We start from the raw sequence: 12,772 nt of genomic DNA, 5'->3' as shown, positions 1-12,772 counted from the left end.
ACAGATCTCAGATCAGGACCGACCGCTGGGTTTATGGAGAGTCTGCGTGAAGTTTGCTGGTAGTTGCAGAACAAAGTTGGATGGATTGTTGTCTTTACTGAAACCCTCCACAGCTTTAGACTGAACGACCTTCGACTCCCAGAGCTGAAACACAGCCCCACACACACACAGACACACACCTCTATCTCTGCGCACAGTGATAATCTCCGCCAGAAATCAGTTCAACTGGCAAGCTTGCTTAATGTATCTTATTTCTCTTGTGTTTGCTGATAGTGACTGACCTGTCTGAGGTTGTCCAGCACTCCTTCATCCACTCCTTCATCACAGAATAACTCTCTGAGACTCTCCATCACATCCTCGATGACGGACAGATACAGCTTCGGCTGAAACAATCACATTCAAACATCTCATTGTATACTTTCACACTAACTCATAATATTCAGTTTGAGTCCGCCTTAATAGAGTCAGAATCGAGTCCAACTAAACAATACTGTATTTCATCAAGTCAATCTTTTTTTTTTTAAACCCTAACTTATAAAAAACATGTGAATTTTAAATGTAACAAAAGCAAACCTCTATTGCATCTTGCTTGCCTTTTTGATTTCAAGTCATATAGTATCCTCTCAGCTTAAAGTCATGTGACGGAAGCCACTTGAATTCTGTATTGTGGAAACAGCTTGTTGAATGTAAAAGGGCTTGACCTATACATCTATAACTGAACTGGTAATCGGGGTAAACTGGTGAATAGGAACATCCCAGTGCTACTGAAGCTCTTCTCGTTTCAGGCTGTGTGTTGGGTGGGTTTATTATGACAGACTAGTGTTGTCAAAAGACCCGATACTTCGGTACCAAGTCGGTACAACATTTTTTTTTACCGTTACGGTACCAGCTTTTCTTAAGTACCAGTGTTACCAAAGTACCGGATTAATCCGGTTCTTGATGCGCTGTCCAAAAGGTGCACAGTTGCGTCTGTTACAGTGAAATACCATACACTACAGAGACGTCAGAGTCAGCGGCAAACGTCAGAAAGACCAGCCGAGGAAAGGCTGTTCCAGGCGGGGTACATGAGCGCCGAGCGCCCGGTGATTGCACGGATCTCAAATTTTCATAAATCTTTATAAATAAACCACAGATTTGAGCTTTAAACAACTACATTCTCGCCTGAAAAACTCTTAAAATTACATTTCGTGACACAGTAACAGTAGTATTATATTAAACTGTATATTAAAAAATGGCGCTTCTTATGTTGTCATTCCACTTGTAGCACGCGCAAGTGACGATTCTCTGTCAACCAATCAACGTCCTGCAGGGAGTCTAGCTCCACCTTTTAGTACCGTTCCACTGTGCTAGGTACCACAACGGAAGGGTACCCAAAAAGTGGTACGGTACGGTTCGGCATTTTGGTACCATTCACAACTTTTGATAGTGGAAACGCAAATAAATGCATACCGTTCCGTACCGTACCGCTCAGTGGAAACGAGCCATAAGTGATACGCTGAGCAGGGCAGTGCTCGACAAACATGCGTCCAACGACCCCGGACCACAACAACATATTGTGAGTCCCATGGACAGCGCCGAGGCCGTGCTCTCATTCATAGACCAAGCCCTACACCTCAACGTGACAGACATCAGTCTCCGTCAAACTGTAACTGAGACCAGAGCTGACAAAGATCGTGTTAGCTGGCTGGCCTGAGCTCAAAGAAAACGTGTCGCTCTCAGTGCACGAGTATTGGCCATTCAGAGATGAACTGAACATTCAGAATGGTGTGCTTTATAGAGGTCAGTGTGCCATTATACAGAAGGCACTGAGAGCAGCAATGCTCAATCGCATTCACGCCACTCATACTGGAGGAGACGCCTGTCACAGACAAGCGAGGGAAATGCTGTTCTGGCCAAACATGAGAGGAGAGATAAATGATTATGTGGCTAACTGTCCTGCGTGTAAAGAGTATGCACACAAGCAGCAAAAGGAAACGATGATGTCTCATGAAATCCCTGTGCACCCCTGGCAAATGGTAGTATGGACTTGTATGCGTACGGTGGCAGAGAAATCACTCTGTAAGAGGGCAAAACTCGGCAAAAAAGACGGAACAGACCCATGGCTAGCAGTGCTACGCTGGCGAAACACGCCGACAGAGGGATTGGACAGCAGTCCGGCACAGCGACTCATGTCACGCAGATTTAGGACGGGACTTCCCATGACAAACAGCTTGCTTTACCCCAAGGTGGTCGAAGGAGTTTCGGAGAAACTGAGGTGGAAACGGCGGATGGCAAAATTCCATTACGACGCGAGAGCCAGAGACCTCCCTGAGCTTAATGTCGGCGAACACATCAGAATGAAACCACTGCCTGGAGGCCGCACGGGACGGTGGCGGAGAGGCCAGTGTCTGGGGAAAGTGAGTCTTATGTGGTGGATCTGGATGGCACATTATACAGACGCAACAGTGTGGATCTGCGTAGGGCTGAGCGCTCCGCCCAGTTTAATCACCAAGAGGCAGGGATGAAGGAGAGCAGTCAGGCCTCGGTGGCCAGCGACGGTGAAACAGCAATCAGAGAGGGCGACACATCGGACAGCACAGAAGGTGTGCCAGAGCAAGTTCAAGAACGGAGGCTGTCAGTGCCTAACAGACCTACCCAGCGTGAAACCCTGATGATTACGCGCAGCGGCCGTCAGTCGCCTCCACCACAGAGACTTTACTTGTGAATTTTCCTTAGTGTCGTAGACAGACTAACGCATCAGTAATGCAGTTGAGTTTTGGGAAATGCACAGCATAAGTTGGGCTAGTAAACTCTGAGTTCATATTTGGGGTTGGGGTTGTTAATAAATGGAGGGGGTTCTAAGGGAAGTGTGGCAACGCTGTAAAGCAGCTAAGCAGCTAAAGCAGTCTAGAGCAGCTAACCGATCACTTAAGATTGTAATAATTTGTTGCACTCCATGCAGTTCGGTTTTAGACGCAATCATTCCACCGACGCAGCCTGCTGCTATCTGATGGAAAACAAAGGCCAACTTGGACAGAGGGGGCACGGTGGGTGCCGTGTTTCTGGACTTGCGAAAAGCCTTCGACACGGTAAACCACCGTGTCCTCCTGTCTAAGCTCTCCAAGTATAATCTGTCCATGGAGACATTGCATTGGATACAATCATATCTCTCAAATCGGATGCAATGTGTGAGGGTAAAACATTTATTACATTTACATTTACATTTAGTCATTTAGCAGACGCCCTTATCCAAAGCGACTTACAAATTAGGACTAAGTTCAGCGAGTCATCATAAAGAGGCAAAAGCAACAACAACGCAGGAAGTGCTCAAAATACGAAGTTCTGGTATTATTCAGAGTAGCATAAGCCTGATAAGTGATGTTTCAAAGGGAAAGGATTTTTTTTTTTTTTTTTTTTTTTTTTTTTATAAGGTTAAGTGCTCACGGAAGAGATTGGTTTTCAGCTGTTTTTTGAATGTTGTCAGGGATTCTGCATTTTTTCATTTCTACATTTATTGTCCTCTCTGAAGCCTGGCACAACTGGGGTCCCGCAAGGATCAATTCTGGGACCCTTGTTGTTTCAGTATTTACATCAATGATCTTTCGGCTGTGTGCAAAGGCGTAGACATCATCATGTACGCAGATGATGCCGTCATCTACGTACATGGGAGGGATATGGAGCAAGTAGCCACTAAATTGTCCTCTAAATTGTCCTCAGCCATGGACAAAATAAGTACTGTAATTGGCTTAAATCTTCTTGCTTAACAATAAATATTGAAAAAACTGTTGGAATGTATTTCGCTAAGTCCAATAAAGTTAAATATATGCCTAACATCAATGTTAATGGACAAAAAATTTACATCGTGACAGAGATAAAATATCTAGGTGTCCATTTGGACAAAACTCTAAGTTTTAAAAAACATATTAAAAGAATGTGCAACTCTATTAAATATAATATCTCCATTTTTAGACACATTAGGAATAGTTTGACAACAGAAGCATCTTTCATGTATTTTAATGCCATGATCTCTCCACACATCACCTACCGTTTGTCCTGTTGGTCTCAGGCCAACGAGACCACACTCAAACCACTCAGATCGGTCTATAATCAGGCGTTTAAGGTGCTTGACAGAAAAGCCCCTCGCTATCATCACTGCAATATTCTCAGTAAATATAAAATATTAAGTTTTGACTCCCTAATTCGATATACAAATTTAAGAACCGTTTTCAAAATTGTTAATAATATTGCTCCACCCTCAATGAAAAAATTCATAAAACTTTATTCTGAACAAACGAACCGAACATCCCGCTCCACTGCTCACAGAAATTGTGCTATCCCGAAAAGATCCTCCGCCTTTGCACAGACAGCCTTCTCATTTAAAATCATTAAACAATGGAATCAACTCCCAGACAGTCTAAAGTTGTCTGTAGATCTGAATAATTTCTCTCGAAACTTAAAGAAATACATCCTCGATAACCAGCTGTGTCAGCATCAGCACACTTAAAGTTTACAAATGTAATATTGAAGTAAATGTTTTTGACTATGTATATTTTAGGCTGTGATGGTTTTTTGATTAGTTTTTTTGATTAGTTTTCAGGTCTACTATGAAAACTACAGACATTTAATAAAGTAATAAATGTAACAAATGAAACTGCATAATCTTCACTTTATGCATTAAATATGAATTATTATTATTAGCATTACTCAGTCAAGAGCGTGGAGTCATTCTAGAGCTTATGGCGCTTTTCCACTGCATGGTACGGTACGGTTCGGTTCGGTACGGCACGCTTTGGCGCTTTTCCACTGCATGGTACAGTACGGCTCGGTTCAGTACGGCTCACTTATGACGCATTTCCACTGCATGGTACGGTACGGTACGGCTCGCTTCGGCTCGCTTTAAATGGTACCACCTCTGTTGAGGTTCCAAGCGTACCGTACCGATACTAAAATGTGACGTGAAAACACTGCAGATCACTGATTGGTCAGACAGAATCATCACTACCAGCGTCATTGTATTTACGACACGAGACACTAAACCCGCTAGATTTAAATAGCCAGTAGACAACAGCCAACACTGTAGCGCCTGTTTTAAAAGTATTTGCTTCAAAAAAAAAAAAGAGTATAAACTTACAAAAAAGAAATGAATCGTGGTCAGTGGACGAGGTGCAGACGTTCCTCTCGTTGGTTGCCGAGGAGTGGATGGGGAAACACGGAATGAAAAATTCGCATTTAATATGATGATGTCATGGCAGTAGAGACGGCAACTATAACGGTCAGTCACACCCACTTTGAAGCGTACTAACTGCAGTGGAAAAGCAACCGAGCTAAAGCGAACCGAACCGTGCCATACCGAGCCGAGTCATACCACATAGTGGAAAAGCGAAGCGAGCCGAACCGTTCCGTGCCGAGTCGAACCGTACCGAGCCGTACCATGCAGTGGAAAAGCGCCATTAGATCGGGCCCAACAAATCAAGCCCGACCCTATCCGAGCCCGTTGTGTCCGAGCCCGGCCCGGCCCGACACGTTCACTGTAATTATGAGCCCGAGCCCGATTTAAACCCGACCATTTTTAATATGTGGGCCGATATAACCAGGGGCGGCGCCAGGATTTTTTTTAACGCAGGTGCTGCTGTGCTAGATCATTTAGGCTACGGGGGGAGCTGCGCAGTTATATATATTAGTGATGCTCCGATTGATCGGCCGCCGATCATGATCGGCCGATATTGGCAAAAAATAGCTTGATCGGCAACCCCCAAAAGCGCCGATCAAAAAAGCCGATCACGTGACGTAAATAACTCGCGCAACTTTTCCGCATGCGCGGCAACACAACAGCAGAGCAGAGCTTGGTTAACAGTGGCAAAATGAGTTCTCCTATGACGGCAATTCAATGGCAATTATAAACGAGCGCACAACTGATGCTGGCACGCGCGGTAAATGACATTCGCGAGAGGATAACAGATCTACGCGCGAGGAAACGGGAACTCGCGAGCTCATTCAAACCCTGCGCGGGCGCATGACATCTCTGCCCTCGCGCGCGCGCATGATCATTCCCAGCACTCTCGCGCTTGATCTCCTCTCGCCTGCTGATTTTGCTCGCTCGAACACTTTTATTTTTGGCAGTCGAGGGGCGGAACTTACTGTTTTAATAACCTCAAATGTCATTGTCATTATTTTATTTTTTGGATCTGATGTAGTTAGTTCCTCAACTACATCCATTGTACACCCTCTTTGTTTTGAAAAATTATACTGTGCCTTATTTGGAAAAGGTGGCCTACAGTAGCCTTATGTTATCTTGTTTTCTAACTACAATTAAATAAATATTGGTGGTTCTTCAAGATTTTCTTGACTCTAGCATATTTCCATTCTGTGATCGGCAGTGATCGGCAATCGGCAGATCATGATTTTGGTGATCGGTAATCGGTGATCGGCCCCAAAAATGCTGATCGGAGCATCACTAATATATATTATATAAATACTATTAATAAATTAGCAAAAATTGGCCACTCAATATTAAATATTCAATTATTTTAATTATCACAATTAAAGTTTAAATTTTATTAAATTGGACAAGCACAACATCCAGCATTCAATCAAATATTCTTAAATGTTACTTCAACATATTGTTATTTCAACATAATATGTGTGTGAGCAACAAGCAAGATGTGCATTTGTAAATTCGGTGACAGCGCGAGTTTCAAATGGTGTAAGTGACCGCGGCGCGCCCGCGACTCCATGTCATGATTATATTGTCTGGTAAATTGCTTTTTATGTATTAAATCTAGGCAATTGGTTGATGAAAAGTGTATTAAAATTAAAATACAATTTATACTAAACGAAATTCACTTTAAAGAAAAGCTTTCTTCAAAACAAAACTTAAGCTTGAAACTAAATGTGCTTATTCAATGGCTAAAACACGTAGGCTACTACATACTCTCTTTTTGAACAAATTGCAGCACATTCACTTAGCCTAATTCTGAATTTTGCACGTGTTGAAAGGCATTTGTTTGTGCATAAAACATATCTGTAACATTTATCACATTCATAATTGTGCGTGCATTTATTAATTATTATCTTAATGAATAATGCGACAAGGAAGAAGCATGTAAACTGCATTGTTTGTTTATTCAGAAATAATTGAATGGATCGGAAAAGTAACAAAAGAGGACATCGAGGGCTGAGGCTGACTACTATCATAATTTCTGTCATGGCAAGACTGCTTCATGTGTCTGTTCATCGTCGAAGTCCCCGTTTTTTTGCTGTCATAGGCGAGCAGCGTGCCGCATTTAATGCACGAGACAAAGCCAACACATATGTTGTCACTCCCCACGACTAGTTTAAAATGTTTCCATACCTTTGATTTTCCTCCAAACTTGCTCAAAGTTAATTCTCCTGTTTTCATTTTTTTCTTTGCTTCTTCAAGCACTTAAGCTACAGAATAGTACAGCACACACAGCAGGAGTGCGAGTGCGAGAGGACGAGACACTGCGCATGACACGTGACGTGCTTTATCAAGGGCCCGCCCGAGGACAGTGGCGGGAAATATCGGCCCGGCCCAGTCGGGTCGGGTCGGGTCCGGGCTCGGGCTCGGGCAGAGAATCTAAGCTCTAAGGGCGTTTTTCCACTGGGTTCGTTTGCTGCGGTCCGAACCCGAGTGCGCTAGTTCCCGGCGTCCCCCGCAGCGTTGGTCTGGTTTCACACTCAATTAGTTGTATCGAACCCAGGTGCGTTTGCAGTGATCTTACGTCATCGCAAACGCACACGGAAAACGCATGGAGAATACAACTCGACTGAGCATAGCTGTAGTTTGTCGTTTTTTTTGGTGCTATTATGCACAACATAGTGAGAGACAACTACGTTTATGTTCATTACATGGTGTAATTCAGCACATATCCAGGGGACGCCGTGTTTCTGCTGCTCGCAGAAGATTTTTCACTGATGCGACAGTGATACACATGCGCGGGATACTATACTTCCTGAACAAGCACGCACCCGAGTCCGTGTTGCTTGCACATTAACGCGAACCGCGCCACGGTTCGGGAGCAACCGAGCTCAGACCACCTCCTCCAGGTAGTCTCGGGTTCGGTACTCTAGTGCGCACCCGGGTCCGATGACAGCGTTCACATTAGCGATTTTTCATGCGAACCGTCCCCCGGTCCGCACTAAACTGCCAGTGTGAAAGCGCCCTAAGTCATTCTCTCTTCTGTTGTTTGATTGTCATGAATGACAGGTTTATTAGGCTGCTGTCACTTTAAGAGATAATGCACAGATCCAATAAACTGACAAGTCCGAGTTTACCTCACTTAAGACACTGACAGCCTTTACAAAAACACTCACTAAGACAGGCATTTCGACATAAGAGTGTAGAAGCACAATAAGACAGGTTAGAGACATTAATCCAGCATTTGCGCTGTGACTGATGGCTTTCAGAAACTCTCTCAGCTTATATCGGACTGATTGTATAGGCCTAAACAGGCCAGACTTAAAAACACATGCTAATGATTGAATTTCGTGACAATGCAGTTTTGACCCGATCTGGCCAATAATTCCGTCAACCGTCCGATATTTCACAGACTCGCTGGAGTACCCCAACTGTACTAACATTACAACCCCAAAGTTTTGTTAATGATTTTTTATACTATAGCCTTAAATAAGGAAATAGTAAATAAAGTGTTACTCACCAGAATGTTGGCGTTAGAAAGCATGTCGCCTTCACTCGTTGGTTAGTATTGGCACTGGCACACACACACACACACACACACACCACTGGTCGCCAATTAAGAGTTTATGAACCCCACTTCTTGATTAAATTCATTTACAATGGACCGTAAGTAAGACACTGATGTATAAATCCTTAACGATCACGCAACGAGGTGAAGAAAACATGATTATACTTAAACACACGAAATGAGGGAATCTCGAGCGTCTTTCATGCGCAGTGACGTCACTGCCCGATCGCGTTACTGTTACAAGGGAGCAGGGGCGGCGCGAGATGGTCCTCACTGCAGAACACGAAATCCAGGGGGAGGAGTTGGATCCAGATCCAACTCCTCCTACCTTACATATACCTAAACCTACCAATCTCCACCCCTTAGATCTGGATCCAACTCCGCCCCCTGGATCTCGTGTACTGCAGTGAGGTGCTACTGGGCGCAGCTAGGGCGGGGCTTAAGCCCCGAATATTTTGTTACCTTGTCTTTCTCATAGAGCAAAACAATTAATCAGAAAAACAAACGTGAATAATATTACAGGTGCCGCGATTACCCAATCGTGAAAAGTGCATATTACAGTTTTATTTATATGTTTCCCTTTGCATTAAAGGTACTAACAACGTGCTTTTGCTATGAAGGTAAAATAGTAGCAAAACTCGAGAGCACGTAAATGTGAATTTGAGAACTTGTACAATAAATATTCGTACTTGTACATGAACATTTACACTCACAGCTCCAATGTGAAAACCTGTAAAATAAAAATCTGAAGTTAAATGTTGAAATTTGCACTCGCATACAATAGTCACAAACCTGTATTCTGAATCTGAAGCTGCAGACGAGTAGACACAAATGTGTAAAATGCCATTTACAGAAATACAACGACAGACACAAACTTGTAATATATATTTTGCGTTTAATCTTACGTTCACATTCGCAGTACTGCCTCAAATAGGCACTTGCAACTTCTCAAATCTGTCACTGCAATTTCAAATTTCGCGCCTTGACTTTTGCTACTCTTTTCGCGATATATCAGGTGCAAAACTAACTTGTACTGTATGTGCACTTGAAACTTCAGGCCCTGTCCCAAATGGCACACTCCGGACTTGTGGACTTCCTCAGAGTCCACACTTTGGTGACGTCATAGGGCCCTTGGCGCGAGTCACGAGGGCGCATTGAGAGGTATTTTTGGGACAGACTCGCTCGGCATGCCGGAAATAACGGTCTGGTTGTTGTTGGACAGGAGAAATCACATTTTTGCGCTCCGACGTCTTATCTGCATGTCCACTACACAGCCTAATTTTACAGTTCTATATTTTTGATATTATGCATATCACCTGGGCATTAGACAATAGATAAATCATGCTTATTTAAATGATGTATACAGTTGTACATAATAATACATAATGTTCCATTTGAACTAAGATTACAATTTTAAAACATAATTTAAATATATTTTTTTCAATTTACAGGTTTCAATATTCATACTATGTTTACATATGACTCAGTAAAGCCCTGCCATTCGGTTCTATTTATTTAATGAATCATAATGCGATCGTATTATTAAACACGCTATTATTATGTTTGAGACATCAACCACTGGTCGATGACCATAATGTTTGTATAAACTGTAGGTTACAACTGGTAAAATGTACATTTAGGTCATAAAAACAGTAATATTTTCTTCTCAGCCATGTCAACAATTATCCGTGAGTGAAATCTCCTCCCATCTGTTGTCTGATTGGCCTTTCGCAAGGATTCCTGGGTAGTTAAAGTGCGTGGAGCCTGCATCTATGCGGGCTTCGTGGAAGACCGCTTCAAGGGTACAAAGGGGGCGCTGCTGAGCACACTTCAGAGCGGTAAAATGCTGAATGGGACGGCCTACGGACTCGTAGACTCAGCGAGCACGCGCAATTCAAGTCCACGAGACCGAAAGTCCGCATGAAGTGCGCCATTTGGGACAGGGCGTTAGTTTTGTACCTGATATATCGCGAAAAGAGTAGCAAAAGTCAAGGCGCGAAATTTGAAATTGCAGTGACAGATTTGAGAAGTTGCAAGTGCCTATTTGAGGCAGTACTGCGAATGTTTACGTAAGATTAAACGCAATATATATTACAAGTTTGTGTCTGTCGTTGTATTTCTGTAAATGGCATTTTACACATTTGTGTCTACTCGTCTGCAGCTTCAGATTCAGAATACAGGTTTGTGACTATTGTATGCGAGTGCAAATTTCAACATTCAACTTCAGATTTTTATTTGACAGGTTTTCACATTGGAGCTGTGAGTGTAAATGTTCATGTACAAGTACGAATATTTATAGTACAAGTTCTCAAATTCACATCTACGTGCTCTCGAGTTTTGCTACTATTTTACCTTCATATTTTGCAGCGTTGAGCATTGTAGCCAATCACAGACATGTCTGATGAACACATCGGCCAATCAGAGGCATTTTAAATGAGTCGCTGTGCTGAAGATGTGTTTTGCGCGAGCTCACCGAGTTCTACACTTTCGCAAATCTGACATTATTATTGGCAATATACTTTAGATGCAGATAAGAGATTCACTGCAATGTATTTGATATTCTTGATGCTGCTCTGACGCACTCCATACGCACCGCTGTTTGTTGTTAGGATGACTAAAGTTCAGCGGTTAGCTCATCAATGGCGAGGCTGAGCGTTCACAGAAGAGTGAGCTCAGTTCAGTGCTCATATAATGGTGTCAGTGCAGGAAATCAGGGCAAACTACAGCTACAGGCTTTAGAAAAACTAAAAAGCTCACAGGAGAAAAAAAAATCATACATTGTCTACAACATAGTAATTTATTAATATTTCATTGTCCTCTCTTGTTTTTTCATGTGTTCATAATTTCTTTGTATGAGAGCCTGGCTAAAAATTATGTCTGTACAATTTGGAATGTTTTATCGTGTTATCACAAATAAAAAATTGACTCCAGGCACAACTACACAATACGCTTACAGAATCTTTAACACATTTTTTAATACTATTTGAATAAAGGGTGAATCTGACAATCTGACACACTTCTCCACAGGGGATTCCACAGCATCAATACTAATTTGAGATAATTTTGCACAATGCAAAGCAATTAAACTTTTTTTTTTTATATATTAAAGTTTCAGTGTCTTAATGAAAAGATTTTATTATAATTACATTAAATGATTGGTGTCATGCTGCAGTGACCTCACCCTTGCAGGCTCACTATTGGCTGATTCAGTGGTTGAGGGTGGCCATGTTGGGTTGACATCATTGTAGTCCTTAGTTTACAACACTTAAGTCCCACTTCAGTCAGCACTTAAGAATCAGTCCTAGACTTTACTGAAAGTTGCTTTTAGCTTCTTTATAAAAGCCTCCTACTCTTAGAAAAGTCCTACTTTTTTCTAAGAATTTTTTAACACTTAAGTCAAAGCTTAAGACTATTCTTAAGAGCAATTCTTAGAAGTTTTATACATACGGGCCCTGGTCTCAGTCATCAGGGTTTGACCCAGTCGTCTGACCATGCACACTATTATGTCACAGATCACAAATGATGGCATAATCTGTGACATTAAAGACACCAGACAGGAAAAATAAGTCTTCAATAAAGACTGACCTGTAATATGTAAATATAAAAGTGCTGCTGAATGCAGAGCCAGTGGGTGGAGCATGACCTGTTCAGGGTTAGGGACGGGCTGTGATTGGACCTTCTGGAGGGCTGGACGTCAAGCTCCGCCCACAGGCATTGCAGTTTCACTTTTTAAAGTTTGAACAGTCTGAAAATCAGATTTAAAAACACTTCAAATCACTTACAAAATTTATTCTACAGATTTAACTATTCAGTATTATGGTATTGCCGTCAATTTACCATCACTGTTCTATAGACGGTACATAAATATTAATGTCAGAGTACAGTAAAATCATATTCAATTAATATAAGAAACGAGGTGAAAGTTTACAGAGAGTGATGAGGACTGAGTGGAAGCTGACGAGAAGAGAAGAAAGGAAGGGGAGAAGAGAGAAAAGATGGAGAGATGAGAGAAGATAAAGATCAGACTTCAGGTGACAAATAATTTTCACGTACCATGACACATGAGT

General features: G+C 42.3%; 1 protein-coding gene across 3 annotated transcripts in view; it reads right to left on the bottom strand.

The window, feature by feature from the left end:
- The window catches only part of gtf2a1l (general transcription factor IIA, 1-like), a 63,364-nt gene extending 54,218 nt beyond the window's left edge, over positions 1 to 9,146 (bottom strand). For 2 of the 3 annotated variants that reach the window (XR_014201611.1, XM_082153957.1), the window contains exons 1-3: positions 8,658 to 9,144; positions 282 to 383; positions 24 to 144 (exon numbers count right to left, since the gene is read on the bottom strand). Coding sequence is in view for 1 of the 3 variants with exons in the window: in XM_082153957.1 (XP_082010083.1) it covers positions 24 to 144; positions 282 to 383; positions 8,658 to 8,681 (247 nt within the window). In the remaining 2 variants the exon portion in view is untranslated. Of the gene's footprint in view, positions 1 to 23; positions 145 to 281; positions 384 to 8,657 lie in introns of all 3 variants that reach the window. The other variant, XR_014201610.1, reaches the window with a different exon arrangement.
- Positions 9,147 to 12,772: the final 3,626 nt, after the last annotated feature.

Source organism: Leuciscus leuciscus, assembly GCF_965113295.1.
Source record: "Leuciscus leuciscus genome assembly, chromosome: 22".
NCBI classification, from domain to species: Eukaryota; Metazoa; Chordata; class Actinopteri; order Cypriniformes; family Leuciscidae; genus Leuciscus; species Leuciscus leuciscus.
This window is presented reverse-complemented; position numbering and strand designations above follow the sequence as displayed.